Source organism: Triticum dicoccoides, chromosome 6B (assembly GCF_002162155.2).
Source record: "Triticum dicoccoides isolate Atlit2015 ecotype Zavitan chromosome 6B, WEW_v2.0, whole genome shotgun sequence".
NCBI classification, from domain to species: domain Eukaryota; kingdom Viridiplantae; phylum Streptophyta; class Magnoliopsida; order Poales; family Poaceae; genus Triticum; species Triticum dicoccoides.
This window is the reverse complement of record NC_041391.1, coordinates 466,148,406-466,170,472: the sequence shown is the minus strand read 5'-3', so window position 1 is coordinate 466,170,472 and position 22,067 is coordinate 466,148,406. Positions and strand designations below refer to the sequence as shown.

Here is a 22,067-nt window from a genome sequence, read left to right as displayed (position 1 = left end):
GATCTCTGAGAAAGTGATGACGAATTTCAATGTGCTTTGTCTTCGAGTGCTGGACTGGATTGTTGGCAATCTTGATAGCGCTTTCATTGTCGCAGAAGAGAGGGACTTGTTTCAGATTGATGCCATAGTCCTTGAGAGTTTGCTTCATCCACAGAAGCTGAGCACAACAAGATCCAGCAGCAATGTATTCAGATTCAGCAGTTGAGAGTGATACACAGTTTTGTTTCTTTGAAGACCAACAGACAAGTGATCGTCCCAGAAAGTGACATGTGCCTGATGTAGACTTGCGATCGACCTTGTCACCAGCATAATCAGCATCCGAGAATCCAACCAGATCAAATCTTGAGCCCTTTTGATCGAACTCTTTACCATTGTCGTCGAGACCAAGATGGTGTTTGGCTGGCATTGGCGTCGTGTATCCTTTGCAATCTTGCATTCCAAACTTCTTCAGACAGTCTTTGAGATATTTTTCTTGAGATATGAAGATGCCATTCCTTTGCTGACGAATTTGAAGACCAAGGAAGAACTTCAGCTCACCCATCATGGACATCTGATATTGCTCTTGCATCATGTATCCAAACTCATCATTATACTTCTGGTTGGTGCAACCGAAGATAATGTCATCCACATATATTTGGCACACAAACAGTTCACCATCATATATCTTCGTGAAGAGTGTGGGATCGAGGGATCCAGGTTTGAAGCCTTTGCTCTTCAGGAAGTCTTTGATCGTATCATACCAAGCGCGAGGAGCTTGTTTGAGGCCATACAGTGCTTTGTTTAGTTTGTACACCATATCAGGATGTTTTGGATCTTCAAAGCCAGGTGGTTGAGCAACGTACACTTCTTCTTCAATCTTGCCATTGAGGAATGCACTCTTCACATCTATTTGATATAGCAAGATGTTGTGATGATTAGCATAGGCTAGCAGAATGCGAATAGCTTCAAGCCTTGCTACAGGAGCAAATGTTTCATCAAAGTCAATTCCTTCAACTTGAGTATATCCTTGAGCCACAAGACGTGCTTTGTTTCTGACGACTTGACCATGCTCATCTTGCTTGTTTCGATATATCCATTTAGTGCCAATAATGTTATGCTTGTGAGGGTCAGGGCGCTTGAAAAGTTCCCAAACATTATTCAGCTTGAACTGTTGAAGTTCTTCTTGCATGGCTTGAATCCATTCAGGTTTCATAAAGGCTTCAGCAACTTTCTTGGGTTTTGATATTGACACAAATGAAAAATGCCCACAGAAATTTGCTAACTGTGTTGCTCTTGAGCGAGTAAGTGGACCAGGTGCATTGATGCTATCAATTATCTTCTCAATTTGTACTTCATTTGCAACACGAGGATGAACTGGACGAAGACCTTGCTCATGCTGATCATTGTCATCATTGGGAGGAATGTCTTCGGTCTGAGCATTGTCTTCAGGTTGGTTTGGTGCAGAAATGATAAGTTCCTCTTCAGGCTGTGCTTCAGAAGGCATGATTTCACCAGTTCCCATCAGCTTGATAGATTCGCTGGGAGGAGCTTCATCTAATGTGCTTGGCAGGAGCTCTCGTTGTGAACCATTGGTTTCATCAAATCGCACATCCACAGTTTCAACGATCTTGTAGTGAAAGAGGTTGAAGACTCTGTAAGAGTGCGAGTCCTTTCCGTAACCGAGCATGAAGCCTTCGTGAGCTTTAGGTGCAAATTTTGACTTGTGATGGGGATCCTTGATCCAGCACCTAGCACCAAAGACTCTGAAGTAGCTGACATTTGGCTTCTTCCCAGTAAAGGAGCTCATAGGATGTTTTGCTCAGAAGCTTGTGGATGTAAACACGGTTGATGATGTGACATGCTGTATCAATAGCTTCAGGCCAGAACTTTCTTGGTGTCTTGTACTCATCGAGCATTGTTCGAGCCATCTCAATAAGGGTTCTGTTCTTGCGCTCTACAATGCCATTTTGTTGAGGTGTGTATGGAGCAGAAAACTCATGAGTGATTCCCATTGTATCGAGATAAAGATCAAGCCCGGTATTCTTGAATTCTGTGCTGTTATCACTTCTGATGTGCTTGATCTTGACACCATAATTGTTCATGGCTCGATTGGCGAATCGTCTGAAGACATCTTGTACTTCAGTCTTGTAGAGAATTATGTGCACCCATGTATATCTTGAGTAGTCATCAACAATGACAAAGCCATAGAGACAAGCCGTTGTTGTGAGGGTAGAGTAGTGAGTAGGGCCAAATAAGTCCATGTGTAACAGCTTGAAGGGTTGAGATGTCGTCATGATTGTCTTCGAGGGGTGCTTCGCCCTAGTCATCTTTCCAGCTTCGCAGGCACCACACAAATGATCTTTCTTGAACTTGACACCTTTGATGCCTATGACATGCTTCTTCTTGACGAGTGTGTGTAAGTTCCTCATGCCAGCGTGCCCCAGCCTCCGATGCCAGAGCCAGCATTCTAAAGTTTTTGCAAGAAGACATACGGCAAGTTGTGGACCTGCTGAGAAATCTACCATGTATAGATCATCTTTCCTATACCCTTCAAAGACTAGAGACTTGTCAGATTCCATTAGTACAAGGCAATGATATTTTCCAAATAGCACAATCATGTTCAAGTCACAAAGCATTGAGACAGACATTAAGTTGAATCCAAGGGATTCAACAAGCATCACTTTATCCATGTGTTGATCCTTTGAGATTGCAACTCTACCTAGACCCAATACCTTGCTTTTACCAGTGTCAGCAAATGTGATTTGACTCTTGTCGGATGGACGTAAGGTTGAGTCCATGAGAAGACTTCGATCACCAGTCATATGATTAGTGCATCCGCTGTCCATAATCCATTCTGAAGCACAAGGTGTCATACCCTATAGTGCAGTTAGGAGGATAGGCTTCAGAAGGTATGTTGTGAAGCATAAGCATTTGACGCACACTAGGATTATCACAACTTAGATCAAGGTTAGAACACACAGTATGACAGGTAAGCGATTCATATGTGGAATACATAGTAAGTCATTTTATCATGCGTCCCTTAATGTGTTTTAGGTCCCCAGCAATAGTATCGGACGCCTTTGATTGCTGGCTGGAGACCATATTCTGCAAAAGAGAGTTAATTCTTCTTCACCACCCACATCTTCAGGGGTGGCTTAGAAGCAATGAGTCTAAGTGCAGCATCTGAGAATTTCGGCTTTGAAGCCCTAGCAAATAGCCTTGCAGGAGATGAATGATACTCATATGAATAAGCAGAAAAGTTCTTAGACCTATGAACATGGTGGTTTGAGGACACAAGTTCATATTCATAAGTTTGAGTACGATTTCCCGGCAAAACATTGGCGTTAGGGTGACTCAAGTGAGTCCTGTATTCGTATGAAGCCGTTGGACCATATGATGCCTTTGGTCTGGGGTTTGTCTTCTTCCCTGGTGGTGTCATGATGACATTCACTGGAAGATTCTCAAGACAGCTTTTGGGAACCCAGATCTTCTTCATAGGTGGTCCATTCCTGCAGTTAGTACCAATATACCTGGCAAACACTTCACCATTCTGATTTTTGAACAGTTTATAGTTTGCATCAAAGGATTCATCAATGATAATAGGATTAGCACAGGTAAAGCCAGATAAGGTGGATGGATCCACTGAAGGTTCCTTTGCAGCAACCCATGTGGTTTTGGGATACTGCTCAGGCTTCCAGTAGGAACCATCAGCATTCATTTTCCTCTCGAACCCAACACCCTCTTTCCTAGGGTTTCGGTTCAGAATCTGCTTTTTGAGGACATCACAAAGTGTCTGATGTCCTTCCAGACTTTTATACATCCCTGTTTCAAGCAATGTCTTCAACCTAGCATTTTCATCAGCAATAGCAGTGGTATCCTCCGTAGAGGGGTTAGTTTCCACATCAGTAGTTGAAGACAATGCAACAGCAGCGGTATTGGAACATTTAGAAATAGAGGTAGCGTTATCACGCTCAATGCATTTTAAACATGGTGGTTCAAATCCATCCTGAGCGGAACTGATCTATTGAGCGCGAAATGACTCATTCTCTTTTTGAAGATCTTCATGAGTCGCTTTCAATTTCTCAAGCTCTTGCTTCCTTTGAAGATAATCATAGGAGAGCTTTTCATAAGTGGTTGAGAGCGTCTCATGAAGACTTTCAAGTTCTTGGTACTTAGCATGACGATTTTTTATGTCTTCAACTAAGGACTGTGAATGTGTCATTTCCGCGTCCAACAGGTCATCGCTTTTGTCTAACAGTTTTTGAGTATGTTCCATAGCCCTTTGTTGTTCAGTAGCAATTTTAGCAAGTGTTTTGTAGCTGGGTTTGGATTCACAATCAGAGTCATCTTCACTTGATGTTTGAAAGTAAGCATCGCATGATTTTACCTTGGCACCACGTGCCATGAAGCAGTAGGTGGGAGCAGGATCGTCCATATCATCAGCTTCAGCATTGGTGTGGAAGTCATTGTCTTCAGAGTTGAAGATGGACTTGGCAACATAGGCTGTGGCTAGAGCCAGACTTGCAACGCCAGGGTCGGACTCTTCTTCAGACTCCACCTCCACCTCCTCAGAAGCAGACTCCTCCTCTGAATCCATTTCCTTGCCAACAAAAGCACGAGCCTTGCCAGATGAGCTCTTCTTATGTGATGAAGACCTTGATGTGGACTTAGAAGAAGACTTTGAAGATTTCTTCTTCTTCTTGTCATCAGAATCATATTCCTTGCTCTTCTTCTTCTTCTTCTTCTTCTCATTGTCCCACTGAGGACACTCAGAGATATAGTGTCCAGGTTTCTTGCACTTGTGACATGTTCTTTTCTTGTTGTCATGAGTGGAAGCTTCATCATTTCTTGAGCTAGATCATGAAGACTTTCTGAAGCCCTTCTTCTTGGTGAACTTCTGGAACTTCTTCACAAGCATGGCAAGTTCCTTTCCAATGTCTTCAGGATCATCAGAACCGCAGTCAGATTCTTCTTCAGATGAGGAAACCACTTTTGCCTTCAAAGCGCGAGTTCGGCCATAATTGGGACCATAGATGTCTCTTTTCTCAGAAAGCTGGAACTCATGTGTGTTGAGCCTCTCAAGTATATCAGACGGATCGAGTGTCTTGAAGTCAGGGCGCTCTTGTATCATGAGGGCAAGGGTGTCAAAGGAGCTGTCAAGTGATCTCAGTAGTGTCTTGACGATTTCATGCTTGGTAATCTCAGTGGCGCCAAGATCCTGAAGCTCATTTGTGATGTCGGTGAGGCGATCAAACGTGAGCTGGACATTTTCATTGTCGTTTCTCTTGAAGCGGTTGAAGAGATTGCGAAGAACACTGATCCTCTGGTCTCTCTGTGTAGAGACGCCTTCGTTGACCTTGGATAGCCAGTCCCAGACTAGCTTTGACGTTTCCAGAGCACTCACACGGCCATACTGTCCTTTGGTCAGATGACCACAGATGATGTTCTTTGCAGTGGAGTCCAGTTGAATGAACTTCTTGACATCAGTAGGGGTAACACCTTCACCAGTTTTGGGAACGCCGTTCTTGACGACATACCAGAGGTTGACATCAATGGCTTCAAGATGCATGCGCATCTTATTCTTCCAGTAGGGATATTCAGTTCCATCGAATACGGGACAAGCAATGGAGACTTTGATTATCTGTGCAGTCGACATAGCTAAACTCCAGGTGGTTAAACCGAATCACACAGAACAAGGGAGTGCCTTGCTCTGATACCAATTGAAAGTGCTAGTTATCGACTAGAGGAGGGTGAATAGGCGATTTTTATCAAAGTCTTCAAAACATGAAGTTTTGAAGACAAACAATAGAAATGACCTAATTGATATGCAGCGGAAGATAAACTACAACAAGCAAGCCATAGTCAAGTATGCAATAATGTGAACGTACAAAGACTAATAGCAGCTAGGTAGTAAGGATCGGGATGGAAGATAGTATGAAGCCAATCAACGATAGTAGTCAAGCAATGAAGTCAAACAGATGAGACAAATAGGCAATGACTTCACGAAGACAAACTCATAGTAAAAGGAGGGAAGGGATAGAACCAGTCACTTGTTGAAGACACAGGATTTGTTGGACCAGTTCCAGTTGCTGTGACAACTGTATGTCTGGTTAGGGAGGCTGAGATTCAACTCAGAAGACCGCGTCTTCACCTTATTCCCCTTGAGCTAAGGACACACAGTCCTCGCCCAATCACTCTGGTAAGTCTTCAAGGTAGACTTCCGAACCTTCACAGACTTCGTTCACCAGCGGTCCACAATGACTCTTGAATGCTCAGAACGCGACGCCTAACCGACTGGAGGATACACAGTCCTCAAGTGTAATAAGTCTTCAGGTCACACAGACAGAAAGACTTCAGTGATGCCTAACACTCTTTGGCTCTGGGTGTTTGGGCTTTGTCCTCGCAAGGATTTCTCTCTCAAAGGCTTCGAGGTGGGTTGCTCTCAAAACGACAAAAGTCGTATACTAACTCTGAGCAGCCATCAATTTATGGTGTAGGGGGTGGGCTATTTATAGCCACAAGGCAACCCGACCTGATATGTCCGAAATGACCCTGGGTCACTAAGGAACTGACACGTGTTCCAACGGTCAGATTTCAAACACACACGGCAACTTTACTTGGGCTACAAGCAAAGCTGACTCATCCAGCTCTGGATAAGATTTGCTCTCATTGTCTTCGCTCGAAGACATAGGATTTGGGTTGAGCATCACTTCAGTCACTCTGACTCTGTTCACTTGGACCCCACTTAATAGTACGGTGGTTCCTATGACTCAACAAAGAAGAAAAGGAAACAACGAAACAACACAGTCTTCGCGCTCCATAGTCTTCGCTCAATGTCTTCTCATGTCATAGTCTTCAATGTGAATATCTTCACATACCACCATTGTCTTCAATGTCTTCATACATTTTTAGGGGTCATCTCCAGTAGGTAAACCGAATCAATGAGGGACACTACCTGCGTTATCCTGCATTTCTCACAAATGCATTAGTCCCTCAACCAACTTTGTCGTCAATACTTCAAAACCAACTAGGGGTGGCACTAGATACACTTACAGTTTTATTAAGGATAACCCCCCCACCCCAGCATAGGTATTGTACCAACATAAGTAAAAATAAATCTTGAATAACATCTTTTCCAATAATATTGCCACTACCCACACGGAGTTTTTTTAGTGTGCATGATAGTAGGTTCTCCATGAGGATCATTATTAGCAAAATCATTAAAGTTCCCCTCAAGATTATTACTATCTTTTTCAATGATAACCTCCCCAGATTCAGACATGATGGCAAAGCAAGCAATCTAGCACACAAGCAAACAAAAAGCAAACGAAAAAGACGAACGAAGGAAGGGCGAATAAAAGGAAAATATTTTTATTTTTTTCTGAAAATGTTTTAAGGGGAGAGGAAAACGAGAGGCGAATGGCAAATAGTGTAAGTGCAAGAGATGAGAGTTTATGATAGGTACTTGGTAGGCTTGATGTAGAACCTCCCCTGCAATGGCGCTAGAAATTCTTCCTGCTACTTCTTGAGCTTGCGTTGATTTTTCCCTTGAAGAGGAAAGGGTGATGTAGCAAAGTAGAGATAAGTATTTTCCTCAGTTAAGAACCAAGGTATCAATCCAGTAGGAGGCACAAGCAAGTCTCCAATATATGCACCTACACAAACTAACAAACACTTGCACACAACGCGAAAAAGGGGTTGCTAATCCCTTCACGGTCACGAACAAGAGTAAAATCTAATAGAGATAGGTATAAAAGATAAATAGAAAGCAAAATAAAGTAAATATAAATAAAGTGCAACAAGGTATTTTAGGATTTTTTGGTTTGTAGATCTAAAAATATATGGTCGAAAATATACTCGGTGGACATAGGTTTCACTAGAGGCTTCTCTCTTGAAATTATAGCATACGGTAGGTAAACAAATTACTGTTGAGCAATTGATAAAAAACGCATAATTATAAAGATATCTAAGGCAATGATCATGAATATAGGCATCACGTCTGTGACAAGTAGACCAAAATGATTCTGCATCTACTACTATTACTCCACACATCGACCGACTCCGGTCTGCATCTAGAGTATTAAGTTCATAAGAACATAGCAGTAAGATGACATGATGTAGAGGGATAAACTCAAGGAATATGATATAAACCTCATCTTTTTATCCTTGATGGCAACAATATAATACGTCCTCGCTACCCCTTCTGACACTGGGGCAGACCGGTTGGGGCCTCCCTATTGGGCTTCTGGCCTCCTCTCCAAGTCTCGTGGGTTTCTTCTGGTCCAAGAGAAATCATCGTAAAGTTTTATTCCGTTTCGACTCTGTTTGATATTCCTTTTCTATAATAGTCAAAAACAAGGAAAAACAGAAACGGGCACTGGGCACTAGGTTAATAAGTTAGTCCCAAAAATAATATAAAATAGCATATTAATGCATATAAAACATTCAAAATAGATAATATAATAGCATGAAACAATAAAAAATTATAGATACGTTGGAGACGTATCAACCACCACCTCTAAATTCAAAGAGGTTTGGAGTGCTAAGATTCTCCTTAAGATTAACTTTTTTATGTGGCAAGCCATTCACGGCCGGCTTCTTGCAGCTGATCAAATCCGTAAGCAGAACGGCCCTGGGTCCGCTTTTTGTGAACTTTGTGGTGCCAGGGAAGACACTAACCATGTGCTTTTCAATTGTATTTCCACTAAGCTGATTTGGAATTGTGTTAGATCTTGGTTGAATGTGATTTGGTCCCGGTCTTCCTTTGCTGGTCTTAGGGCTAGCTCGTCCGAGCTCTCTGGGCAAAAAACGCACCTGTTTTGGGCTGGATGCTCTCCCATGTGTTGGGTGCTCTGACTATGAGGAACAAGTTTACTATTAAGCATGTCTTTTTTAACAAGCCTGCTAATTGTTTGTTTAAACTCATCTTTTTCTCCAACGGTGGAAAATTATTGACTGAGGAGGCCAATCGCGAGGCAATGAACGTGTTGATTGGCAGCGCGCGTACTACTCCCTCTTCCCTCCTTGCGCATGAGCAGTCCAACCCCACCTGATGCTGGTGCTTCTTCTGGTATCTGACCCCGTTTGTCGTCCGTAGGTTGTTGGCATGCGTGCCGTAATTCTGTCCTTTTGGTCGCGTCATGTTACTTATGGTCGGTTTGCCCTTCTGTGGTTGCGTTGTTTATCATACTCTCTGTGACCTCCTCTGTTGAACTCTACCTCGTGGCTTTATTTATAACGTCGGACGTATGTCTTTTCTTTAAAATAAAATAACTGAACTGTGAACGACGTTTCACTAGCTCGATCCATTCTTTACATCACCGACCAAACTCATAGTCAAGTTGCCGGGCTCCTTTACCAGCACCGACGAAAGAATGTTTCAACTACGAACATGGTAGGCCTTCCTTTCTAGCAATGGTGTATGGAAATTTCAATGTTTTGATCTACACTTCTAAGTCCAACTCCTCTTTTGCTCCTATCTAGAAGGCTAGTTAGTATTTTAAAGTTGGTCAATACTTGAAAGTTAGGCTAATTTACAAGGGTAGCACACACACCATCTGGTCATTTGCTCACTTTAATAATCACACAACTAACAAGCCTGAGTGCACACAGGCGAAGAGACTAGGAGTAACAAAGAAAGCCAGGCAGAGCTTTCAGGAAAAAGAAATTCAAACAGAATCCAGGACAAGTTTTTGTCAGGGAGCCCCGCCGAAGTGCCAATGTTCCACCGAAGCAAGAACCGAAGTCCACATACAAGGAGCATTTACGCAACCGTGAGATCAAGAATGTGCACGGCTTGGGAGACCGTAAGCAATACATCGACGGTCGTAGCCTTTAGCGTGATCCAAATCGACCGGCCGTGTGTCAGCCGAAGACGCAACCTTTGTACGCTAGCTCCCTGGGATGGGCCGCTTGGAGGTCCGACACCCGCTCGGATGATGGTCTGGTTAGGTCATGACAGTGAATAAAGCGATCGACCGACGACGCCACCCCGCCGGCCCACCGCCCACAAAATCGTCGGAGAAATGGTGGTGTCTCGTCGCACTCGCACGGTCGATCGCGCGGGCGTTGGTGGTGGCATGATGACAGTGGTAGTGGTGCATGTCGATGTCACGCTGCCGCCTCTCCTCTCGGTGCCTCGCAGCGTCTATTCGGTGGCGACTGCGGGTGCACGACCAGCGTTGCCGAGCAGCGCATCACCGGCCGGCCAGTGGCTACGCTACGTGCTCTCTGGCGATCCATGTCAGGTGCCGGATCGCGAGCTCATTGGACTGGAGGAAAGGGGGGGACGGCCATCTTCATCTTAGTGCCCACTGACCGCTGGGAAAAATAGCAATATCTCCATCCCAAGGAATCGATCGTTCCACCACTGGATGTTTTGTTGTTAGCTAGCTAGTGGGTTGCGTAGGGAGATAAGGCGCACCATCAGCCACCAGAATCCGGTTCCGCGACTTGGATTAGTTATAAATCTGCGGCTAACCGCGCTATGATTGTTGATTAATCGCGCGGATATGTTCTTCGTTAAAGTCTGCGAAATGGAGTAGAAAGGAGAGATACGCACCGAAGCAAAAATTATCAGTTCACGACGACCGGATACGAGAGGTCGTGATTACTACTACATGAGATGCTGCGCATACTATCTTGACACCAAAGATAAAACGGGGAAGGTCGGTCATCAGTGATCTTGCACACGCACGCCATCATTCTCTCTCAAGGAAATCAATTCCAAATTCAAACCTTTCCAAAGGCTTTTTTCCAACGCAACCTTTCCAAGACTCTACCCAGCCGCACAGCAATTCGTGGAAAAGAAAACAAAGCAAAAGACAAAAGTTACGGGTAGTGGGCGTGCGGGTGGCGTAGCATTTCCGCCAGGTAATTGGCCGCCCCTGTCCGAGTGGCCATAGACGAAATGCGCACCGGTGGAACCGTGGAAGCTTGCACCATACCTGGCTTAGCTTGTTATTTTTACCACGATTAGATGCATGTTCCTATATGATGCGAAGTCAATTACTAACATGTCACTGTGGCCCCTCAGGCAAGTAATTGCCATGAAAGTGATGTGGCGGACCGGTGAAGTACGAGATTGAACTTGCGAGTTGGCCTACTCACAGCACGCAGTTGTTGCATAAGGAATCACATGCTCCGTTGAATCCTCCAAACGACTCAGCGCGCCGACGTATCTATCTACTCATTTCAATCCATACTAGCAGTGTATCCGTGCGTTGCAACGGATCTAAAGTAGAATAATACAAATTCATAAATTTATAAAAAAACAGTCTAGTTTTGATATACATATATCACTAAAAATATCTTATGTTTCACTCAAAATATATTTTTTGGACTGTTTTGATGAGGTAAGGGAGGAATGTGGTTGGTTTTAAGATACTAAGGGATTTTCTGTAAACTAGAACATAAATGGGATATTGTTACAAAAAGGCTCCAACTTACATCACAATAGATGCAGATCTAGTGGTCAAAAAGACGGGTGACAGACGCATCATCATCACCAACTGAGTCTTTTATAGAAGTAGAGATTAATTGACACTGCTTTAGTAAATTGAACTGCACATGGCCTCGTATGTCCGTGTTTTCTTGAAACAATTCCTTATTTAACACTATCTTAAATTTCGTTTCCTTCTCTGACACTGAAAAATTATTCTTTCTTATCTAACAACGAGTCTTGTGCCTTTTATGACACTTTCATCCATTTTGTGCCTAAATGACATCTCAAAAGACCCTTTTACCCCTCATGTGGTATGTGTGTGCGTGGAGTAATAGAACACATACACAACATCAGTGTGAGGGCAGTAGCACACATGCAGCAACACATACACCCGCAACAATACACACGCACGCAGCACAATCACAGGCAGCAGCACACACGCATGCAGTAATAGCGCGCGCACACACACACGAACGCAGCACACACACCCGTAGCAGCGCACACAACAGCACAGACGCATGCAACACACAGGCACGCTACAACGCGCACACACGTACACGCGCAGTAGCAAACACACAGGCAGCAGGCGCGCACGCGCACACAGCAGTAGCACACACGCGCGCGCGCACACACACACAACATCACACGCGTGCGCACAAACATACCACATGAGGGTAAAATGGTTCATTTAGGTTTATTTAGACTTAAAATGGACATAAGTGTTACAAAATGCATAGAATTTAAAATCATTGTTAGACAGGGAAGAAATTATTTGTCGATGACAAATAGGGCATAAAGTTTAATTACGGTGTCAAATAAGGAATTTTTTCTATTTTCTTAGGGTAGACACTAAGTCTGATAGCATTAAACCGATGGCCCAAATCCAGCTCTCACCAACAACGCAGTGCAGAGCGTGATCCACAGATTTTATCAGCCGTCGACTTGAGAGCCTGATAAAATAGACCAAAATGCAGAGCACGAGTAGAATTTTCGCCAGCCCTTTGTCTCGTACAATAAGCACCTAGCTTTTGGAGCCGTGCCATGCCGTGCTGTGTATGTTCACGGGCGGGCACGGCAGGGCGTTGCCCGGCCCGGCCGAAAGCGGCGGCTGCACATGCATAGCTTGCCGCTGGCCGTTGACTCTCCTGCCACAACCAACCATCCTTCAGTTTTTGGATGTACAAGCCTGGCAAGTAGTATAGCAACTAGCTATCTTCGTATAAATATCTTATGAAAAGCATTCCAAATTGATCACGGTTTTGGTATTACGTCCATGCCAGCGTCCACTAAATGTAATCCTCCTATTTGCAATTTTATTTTTCGAGTGCTAATATTTGCAATGTTGTTTTGCCTGTTTAGACTGCCCCTTTGAGCACTTGTTGCGCAGTAGTATCTTCAACAGTGAACGATTAACCAAAGGCACAAATTAAGGCACAAATGGAGAAGCATAATCTCTACTCCTAATGGACGAATTGGTTGAATAGTCCCCCCACTTTTAACCGGTTTATTTTCAACCGGTTTTTCTTCGTCCCACCTCCCACCAGCCCCTCCCACCGGTTTTTCTTTTTTCTCGTCTGACCGGCAATACCCAACGTATTTATGGTAATCAATTATAATTAATCCACGTATAGTAATAAATCAATCCAGGTATGGTAAGGTCATAACTCAGGAAATTTTGAATATGGTAATTATATGGTAATAAATTTAAATTACCCCAAAGGCTATCAATCCAGATATGGTAAGGCCATAACTCGGGAAATATCGAATATGGTAATAAATTTAAATTACCACCAGGTATGGTAAGGCTATCCACGTATAGTAATAAATCATATAGTAATAAATCATAATTAATCCACGTATAGTAATAAATCAATCCAGGTATGGTAAGGTCATAACTCAGGAAATTTTGAATATGGTAATTATATGGTAATAAATTTAAATTACCCCAAAGGCTATCAATCCAGGTATGGTAAGGCCATAACTCGGGAAATATCGAATATGGTAATAAATTTAAATTACCACCAGGTATGGTAAGGCTATCGATCCAGGTATGGCACACCCTCACCTGATCACCTATCACAATCTCCAACCCCACGCACGCACCAAAGAACCCACCGGCACCAAACGCAGCTCCTCTCGATCCCCTCGAGTAAACACCGCTGCCGTCGTGCGATCTTCCTGACACAGACGCCGTCGCCGCCTCCTTCCCACCTACGGCGTCCCCCACGTCCATGGTGACGGCGCTCGCGTCCTACACTGACCCTCCGCCTCATATAGGTTGGTCGTTGATGGAGTGGGATGTGCCGCTGCGGTTTGGGGAGGCGCAATCACGATCTGGTTGGGATCTCAGTGTGGACTCGTTCTCTGCGATGAAGGATGGCGATGCCTCCCTGGCAAATGGGATCGGAGGAAGGGGCTCTATGTCGTGAATGTCGGCGAGGCAGCGGCCGAAGGCGAGCCCGACGGTGAGCACGGGTGTTCGTCCCATGAAATAGGCGGCCACGGAGGGCGGATCTGAGGCCACCCCAATCGCCGATGGCCCTTCCTCCCATCGCTCATCGCCTCCATTCTCTCTTTCCTCTAAATCTTTGTCGCCCCTGCCTGATTCTGGCCGACGCCATCCGGCTCTCGCATCGACCACCACCAGCACGGCTGCGGACGAGGCGCAACCGCAGACACCGCCGCCGCCATCCTCATCCACCTCCTCCACCATCCTTCCCAGCCGTCGTCGGGGGCACCCGCCATCTGCGCTCTAGCCCACCCGCTCCCTCCTATCCCCTCCCCCTGCCTGCCAGCCCCGTGATCCATCGCACAAATGGCAGGTACTACAGCGACCTCCTCCCCAGCGGATCCGGCCTCCTCCGATGGAGATCCATCCTGGGCACCGCCTTATTCTCATGCGTGCACTTCTATATCAACGTCTCATTCCACCTCACCTGAGCCTTTACCTTCCCACCTCTGCTTCAGATCCACATCACTTTGCAAGGTATGTTCTTGATTGTTCCGAACTGGATCGATGGATTGTGCAAGGTACTTTGGGTGTCGTCATTGACGGCAATTGTCACGCCATGCTATCATCGGAGGGGTCCCTCATCGATGATTAGGGTCTTCCGAACTGCACGAGCTCCATTGAGAAGGATGTTTTTAATTCTGGTTTTGCCTACATGCTTTCTTTGCCTGTATCTACTTAGCTAATGTCTTCTTATAGATAGTAGCTGCTGAAGTGGTGATCAAAGTTGTTCACTATAAGGAAACAACCATGATAACAAAAGTGTATATTCTCTGACCTTTGACCTGAAGTACTTTTTCATTAGAAACTTGCAACAGCCAGGCATTGAAATTAGCAACAGCTTCGTAAGTACTGAACTAATTTGCAGCAACACGTACTGAACTAAGTTAGGTTATGCTCATCGTTCCAACATGCTTAGTGATAACCACCTAGCAAGCTGATCAAACATGAAAAAATTGAAGTGCTACTGCTAATCGTACTATTCTGAATGTGAAAATCTATTTAATTGGCTCTTCTCTAATTGTACACTTGCATAAATCTCAGATCTTGCAAATTACAGTATAACCATAAAAGTCATGCTTTGACTCCTATAGGGCCTTTTGCACTTTAATATGACTAATAATTTGCCTTAATATCACAGATTGTATTACTACCTTTCTAAGTGAATGACATTCAAGAAGGTCATTAAATAAAACCAAGAAATCCTTCTGGTATTGGAGTGTAGAAAAGTTGAGACTATAAAACCAAAAGGTTATATTTACGTTTATTAGAGAAGGTTCTTTACTTTTTATAGGAAAACACAAAATGTTGCGATGTAGAGTCTAGGTGGTGGGCCTCCTTGATCCACTTGGTGGATGAGGGCGACTCCGGTCCTGGCACCCATAGTGCCAGTGATCCAAAAATCATAGGGCCTGGATATAGCTCTAGCAGACGTATGCGGCTTGCGCATCGAGCTTGGTCGTCTCGAGCATGGAGATAGGCGAGTTGTAGACCAAGAGCTGGTACAGAGATAGGCGAGTTATAGACAAGAGCTGGTGGGCAGCAAGAAACGCATGCACACCAAAGAACAAATCTGAGTCACATGCCTACTTCTATTGGTTTCTACAAAGAGCGGCTAGCTTAGATCTTAGACCAGTCGGTCACTGTCGAGGTCGCCAAGGTGATCTTACAGCACCGCCGTGGGGATTTCTCATGATTTTATGTAGGCAAGCCGCAAGCGGTGGTGGTGATTGGCTGGGTGGTGTCGCTGCCTTGGGAAGAGACGAAGTGATGGTAAAAGTAAGCAGGATCCGATGATTCTTCCGTGGAGATAGCCAAAGTCAAGATGTCGACTACAGACTCGTCGCAGACTTGCAGTGAACCTGGATGCGGCGAGCCTGATTTGTGGATCGATGGCGGGTCTTGACTTTGTTAGGCTGGGATTGGATGGTTGCGGAGGGTGGTGTGCTTGGTTGGGTTCCCATGGAAGAATGTGGCCTCCTCGTGGATCTGGTCATGCCCATCCTAGAGAACATTGTGTCCCTAGCTCCCTCGAGGAGCAAGGACAGTGCAAGCGGCAGCAGGGGGTAGGGGTAGATGTGGGGAGGGATGTCGGCGGCTGCTCGAGGTCATCATGATGAAATCCTTGACGTCCCATCTTTATCAATGGAAGTGGAAGAGCACGAAGTCGAGATTGGATAGGAGTTTGAGTTCTTTTTGGCACTGATCGGTTCCCAACTTTAGAGATGTATTTTTTTTGCGTGCGAGCAAACAGTGGGTTGATTCTAAAAGGGATAGGCACTTTTCAACAGAAGTGCATGACGGACCAAAAATATGACCTCATTTTATTCGTTTGATAGATATCGTATTATTCGTTGTTGTTCGTTCGGTGAAATTTCCTAATATTTAATTGTTGTGTTTCTAATTAGAGCACCCCATAATCACCCAATATGAGGGGATAATAAATGAAAGATACTGATTATAAATTTTGAAGAGCCCGTGGCAACGCACGGGCGTTATACTAGTCAGTCTGGTTCTTCGAAAATCTAGCAATATCCATTTTGTATGCAGGCCGTATCCTTCACCGGTCTGCTTTCACGCTGGTTATTAGATTCATTTCCAGAAAACAGCCAAAAGGAAGAAGGAAAGCGAGGATGAAAAGGACGGTTAGGCCAACTTTGAACGCAAGTCAAAAGATTTCCGACCGTGGATCTCTCTAGCAAGTTGACAGAGACAATCAATTTCCTCAAGAAAATTCACGACTCCCACGGCCGAGTGCCTGCACAATCACAGGTCAAAACCGGAGCACGCACCGGACCTCCTGCTATCATGTCCTATCGTCTCGCACCTCACCTCTCTCCCTCATCCCTCGCTGCCGCCATCATTGTTGCTTGGGGCCAAATGGCTTAGGTATCACATAGCTCCTGAACACAACAAACAAGAATTTCTCTTCCCCATTCAAGAGCATCAGCATAGCTCTTCTTGGATCAATGGGGCATCTCTTGATGCAACGCACTGCCACATGGCCAAGCTGTTTCATCCTGTGGTGCTTGTCCGTGCAGCTTCTCAACCAAAGCTCCTGCAACCCAGATGATTATGGTGCACTGGAAGGCTTCCTGAGAGGTGTCACCGGAGGCATCAGCGGCTGGACGCTCTCAAACACGACCTCAGAAGTGGCCAACTGCTGTGCATGGGTGGGGGTCACATGCGACGCCGGCGGCTGGGTCATCAGGCTGGACCTCCATGGCAGGAAACTCAAGGGCGAGCTGGCACCTTCGCTCGCACAACTGGGCCATCTCCAGTGGCTCAACCTCTCCGATAACAACCTCCGTGGTGCCATCCCTGCACCCCTCGTTCAGCTCCATCGGCTGCAGCGGCTCGATGTGAGCAACAACGAGCTCTCTGGCACATTCCCGGCCAACGTTTCGCTCCCGGTGATTGAGGTCTTCAACATATCCTTCAACTCATTCAGCGGCACCCATCCCACACTCCATGGTTCATCGCAGCTCACGGTGTTCGACGCAGGCTACAATATGTTCACCGGGAGGATTGATTCAAGCATCTGTGAGTCATCTCGAGTGATCCGTGTGATGAGATTCACATCGAATCTCTTTGCCGGGGAACTGCCGGAAGGCTTTGGAAACTGCACAAAGCTCGAGGAGCTATATGCCGAGCTCAACAGCATCTCCGGGAGCTTGCCAGACGGCATATTCAAGTTGCAATTTCTGAAGAATTTGTCTCTGCAGGAGAATCAGCTCACTGGTAGGATGAGCCCGAGGTTTGGCAATCTGTCCAGCCTTGCTCAGCTGGACATTTCTTTTAATTCCTTCACTGGACACCTTCCAGATGTTTTTGGTAGGCTTGGCAAGTTAGAGTACTTCTCTGCACAGTCCAACCTCTTCAGAGGCCCATTGCCTGCTTCATTGTCTCAATCACCATCATTGAAGATGTTGTACTTGCGGAACAATTCACTGAATGGAAGGATCAACCTCAATTGCTTGAAGATGACACAACTGAGCTCACTTGACCTTGGGACAAATAAGTTTATTGGCACAATTGATAGCTTGTCAGATTGCCATCATCTCAGAAGCCTAAATCTTGGCACAAATAACCTCAGTGGCGAAATACCAGCTGATTTTAGAAAGCTTCAGTTTTTGTCCTACATCTCACTTTCGAACAACAGCTTCACAAATGTTTCCTCGGCATTATCTGTCCTTCAAGATTGTCCAAGCCTAACAAGCCTTGTGTTGACAAAGAACTTCCATGATGGGAAGGCCTGGCCGATGACTGGAATACATGGCTTTCATAAGATCCAGGTGTTTGCCATTGCTAATAGCCATCTTTCAGGAGCAATACCACCATGGTTAGCTAATTTCAGAGAATTGAAGGTCCTAGATTTGTCATGGAATCAACTGTCTGGGGATATTCCTGCATGGATTGGTGATCTCGAGTTTCTATTCTATGTGGATCTTTCTAACAATTCACTTACAGGGGTAATACCAAACAGTTTCTCGAGCATGAAGGGACTTCTTACATTCAACAAATCACAGCAATCCACAGAGACTGATTATTTTCCTTTCTTCATTAAAAGGAACAAAACAGGCAAAGGGTTGCAGTACAAACAGGTTAGCAGCTTTCCACCGTCTCTAATTCTCAGCCATAACAAGCTCATAGGTGCCATATTGCCGGGCTTTGGGAGCCTCAAGAACCTGTATGTATTGGACCTCAGCAACAACAATATTTCTGGTATCATTCCTGATGAGCTATCAGGCATGTCTAGCTTGGAATCCTTGGATTTGTCACATAACAATCTCACCGGAAGCATTCCCTATTCATTGACAAAGTTGAATTTTCTATCAAGCTTCAGTGTGGCATACAATAATCTGATGGGCACAGTTCCATTAAGAGGGCAATTCTCAACATTCACTGGTTCTGATTATGAGGGGAACCCCAACCTTTGTGGCACCCACTTTGGCTTATCCCCATGTCAGTCGAATCATGCTCCCATCATCTCTGCAACGGGAAATCGGAAGAACAAGGGTCTCATATTAGGAATAATTATTGGCATTGCAATTGGAGCAGCAATGGTTTTGTCTGTTGCTGTTGTACTTGCGTTGAAGAGAAGCTTCAGAAGGCAGGATCATATAGTTAAGGCTGTTGTGGATACAAATGTAGCATTCGAGTTGGCACCAGCGTCACTGGTACTTCTGTTTCAGAACGAAGACGATGACAAGGCATTGACTATCAGTGACATTTTGAAATCTACAAACTACTTTGATCAGGCTAACATCATTGGTTGTGGTGGGTTTGGTCTAGTGTACAAGGGAACATTGCCAGATGGAGCAAAGATCGCCATCAAAAGACTGTCGGGTGATTTTGGCCAGATGGAGAGGGAGTTCAAAGCAGAAGTGGAAACTTTATCAAAAGCTAAGCATCCTAATCTTGTGCTTCTACAAGGTTACTGCAGGAATGGCAGTGACAGGCTCCTGATCTACTCTTACATGGCGAATGGCAGCCTAGACCACTGGCTTCATGAAAAGCCTGATGGCCCATCCAGATTAAACTGGCAGAGAAGGCTTCAGATAGCCAAAGGAGCGGCACGAGGTTTGGCATACCTGCACTTGTCATGCGAACCTCACATACTACACCGTGATATCAAGTCAAGCAACATACTCCTGGATGAGAATTTTGAAGCTCAATTGGCTGATTTTGGGCTTGCTCGGCTAATTTGTCCCTATGATACACATGTGACAACTGACCTTGTTGGCACACTGGGTTACATCCCCCCTGAGTATGGCCAGTCTTCAGTAGCCACTTTCAAAGGTGATGTGTATAGTTTTGGCATTGTTCTTCTGGAGTTATTAACAGGAAAGAGGCCTGTTGATATGTGCAAGAGGAAGGGAGCTAGGGAGTTGGTCTCATGGGTTATGCACATGAAAGGAGAACACCGTGAAGCCGACGTATTGGACCGTGCAATGTATGACAAGAAATTTGAGATGCAAATGATGAAGATGATTGATATTGCATGTTTGTGCATTAGTGAGTCACCTAAACTGAGACCATTAACCCATGAATTAGTGCTATGGCTTGACAACATTTGTGCTAGCAGTGAAGCAACAAAGTGAAGCTCAATAACAGTGACCTTCATGGAAATACTTGAACTCACAGCCCATGAACTAGTGTTATGGCCTGCCAGCGTTTGTGCTAGCAATAAAGCAACAAAGTGAAGTTTAATAACAGTGACCAACACGGAAATACTTGTACTCGATTTCTCCCCTCTTGAATAATTTTTGTCAGTGAACACTGTAAGATAGACTGATTATTGCATAAGAATATGATGTGCTTCATGGGAGTCTAACTTACTACTCCCTCCGTCCAAAACTTTGAAGTTATCTTTGAGGTAATATTTAATACTCCGTACGTTCCATAGTAGAAGGCACATAAATTTGTGGAAAGTCAAGATTCCAAAACTTTGACCACTAATGTTTATGGAAGTATACAGATTTAGCATGTAAGAAATGTTATTGTTCTACTTGTCTTGTAAAATACTTTTGTGCCATATGTTCATTTACTAATTTTGTAAGCAATTCATAAGTAAAATTTATAGTCAAAGTCGTGTACTGGAGATCGTAGAAGTCAAACGTGCCTTATATTTTGGAACAGATGAGGAACAGTAAAGCCTTTGTATGCCGTATGAGTAAATGAGATTTTGTGATAGCTCACCCAAATGTTATCTGTGTCTTTTATGATCTTGTCCTAATTTCTTGTATGAAGCTATGGAAGATGTTTTAAGGATCATTTGCACCATAGCTGACAATTCACATGTTTGATATTTCCCTGCATTTACCTTAACCAATCTTTCCAGTTAGCCAACTTAAAGTTACTGTTATATTGCTTTGGAACTTAATAAGAATTCTGCGTGTTAGCAAAGTATAATATAGTCTTGCTAAAAAAAGTACAATATAGTCAAGATGACTTGCCTAAAATGAAAGGAACATACATACATGGTAGAGCTGTGTACGGAACTGTACTTTCATCATAACAATTACGATTTTCAGTTTCTTTAACTAGCGTTTCAGATAAATGACTAGAGATCAAAACCTGTGTTCTTGGCTCCTTGCCTTAGTCCTGGGCTCCAGGCTTCTCAGTCTAACCTATCCTATATCGCTCCTGGTTAATCGTTGCACCCGAGAATTCGTTTCCACTAGTTTTGTTTAACTCGGATGCTTGATTTAAAATCACAAAGCAGAGGCATGGAGGAACGGGAAGCAGGTTTATGATAGAAACCTGTTAGGCTGGCGGTATTCCTTCGCTCTGGCACTCTGTCGAACAGGTGGCTTGCATGGGTAGCTCCTCCGTGTGAGGCACCACAAGTTCGCTTCCCAAGCCGGAGATTGCACGTCCCTGCCACTCTGCACCGCCACGGCAGTACACTGCGCCGTCTATGGGACGACGCTATCCACGGCCCTTGACGTCACAGTCGTACCACGCACGCCGCCGGGGGTTGTGGCCGCCGTCTCCTGAACTGGTACTCTGGGGGGCTGGGGGAGTGGGGGGAGGAAGTGGGCTCAACGGATTTTTTTTTATTTTTTTTTGAGGGCGCTCGCCATGCTCTGCGTTGTGTTTGTGCAGGCTGATGATTGTAGCCCAACTCTTCGAGTTGCCAGATGTAGCCCGATCCAGAATGGGAGCAGAATAACGCAGAACCTGCGCCATGCTGGGAAGAAAGGTGGCCCGGTGGCCCGATATTGTGTAGTTTATCACTTTATATCTTTATCATCACTGGTGCGGGTTTTTTTTTTTGGCGGAAACATCACTGCGGTGGTTCCTCATAAACCTCCTCTACAGTGCCTTTAGCGCCAACTAACAGGCGCGGCTATGCCTCACTTATAGTTTTTCTTAAAAAGGGTAACTAGGAACTTTATTTAAGAATCAAAATGTCTGAAATACATATGATATCAGGCACTAACCCTAGCCACACATGACGCCCAACTTCTAGAAACAAGTTTAGCAAGAGCATGAGCTTCATAGTTCAACTAGTGTGCTCGAAACAAAAATTACGGTCACCCAAATCCTTCTTGCGATGATTGATCTCGTTCAAAATTATCACATAAATAGAAGCGTCTCCTCTATTGATATTGTTCATAACCTCAAGAT

At 44.7% G+C, this 22,067-nt stretch overlaps 1 protein-coding gene and 1 long non-coding RNA gene across 2 annotated transcripts; one reads left to right on the top strand and one right to left on the bottom strand.

The window, feature by feature from the left end:
• Positions 1 to 12,142: 12,142 nt before the first annotated feature.
• LOC119323725 lies at positions 12,143 to 21,477 on the bottom strand. Its single transcript, XR_005156478.1, has 2 exons — positions 21,198 to 21,477; positions 12,143 to 12,567 (listed from the first exon to the last, which is right to left on the bottom strand). It is a non-coding gene; the product is annotated as an uncharacterized LOC119323725 (long non-coding RNA).
• LOC119323724 (phytosulfokine receptor 1-like) lies at positions 16,689 to 20,482 on the top strand. The gene has a single exon (XM_037597428.1). It carries the CDS (start codon positions 16,901 to 16,903, stop codon positions 20,033 to 20,035), a length of 3,135 nt encoding a protein of 1,044 aa, XP_037453325.1. The 5' UTR covers positions 16,689 to 16,900; the 3' UTR covers positions 20,036 to 20,482.
• Positions 21,478 to 22,067: the final 590 nt, after the last annotated feature.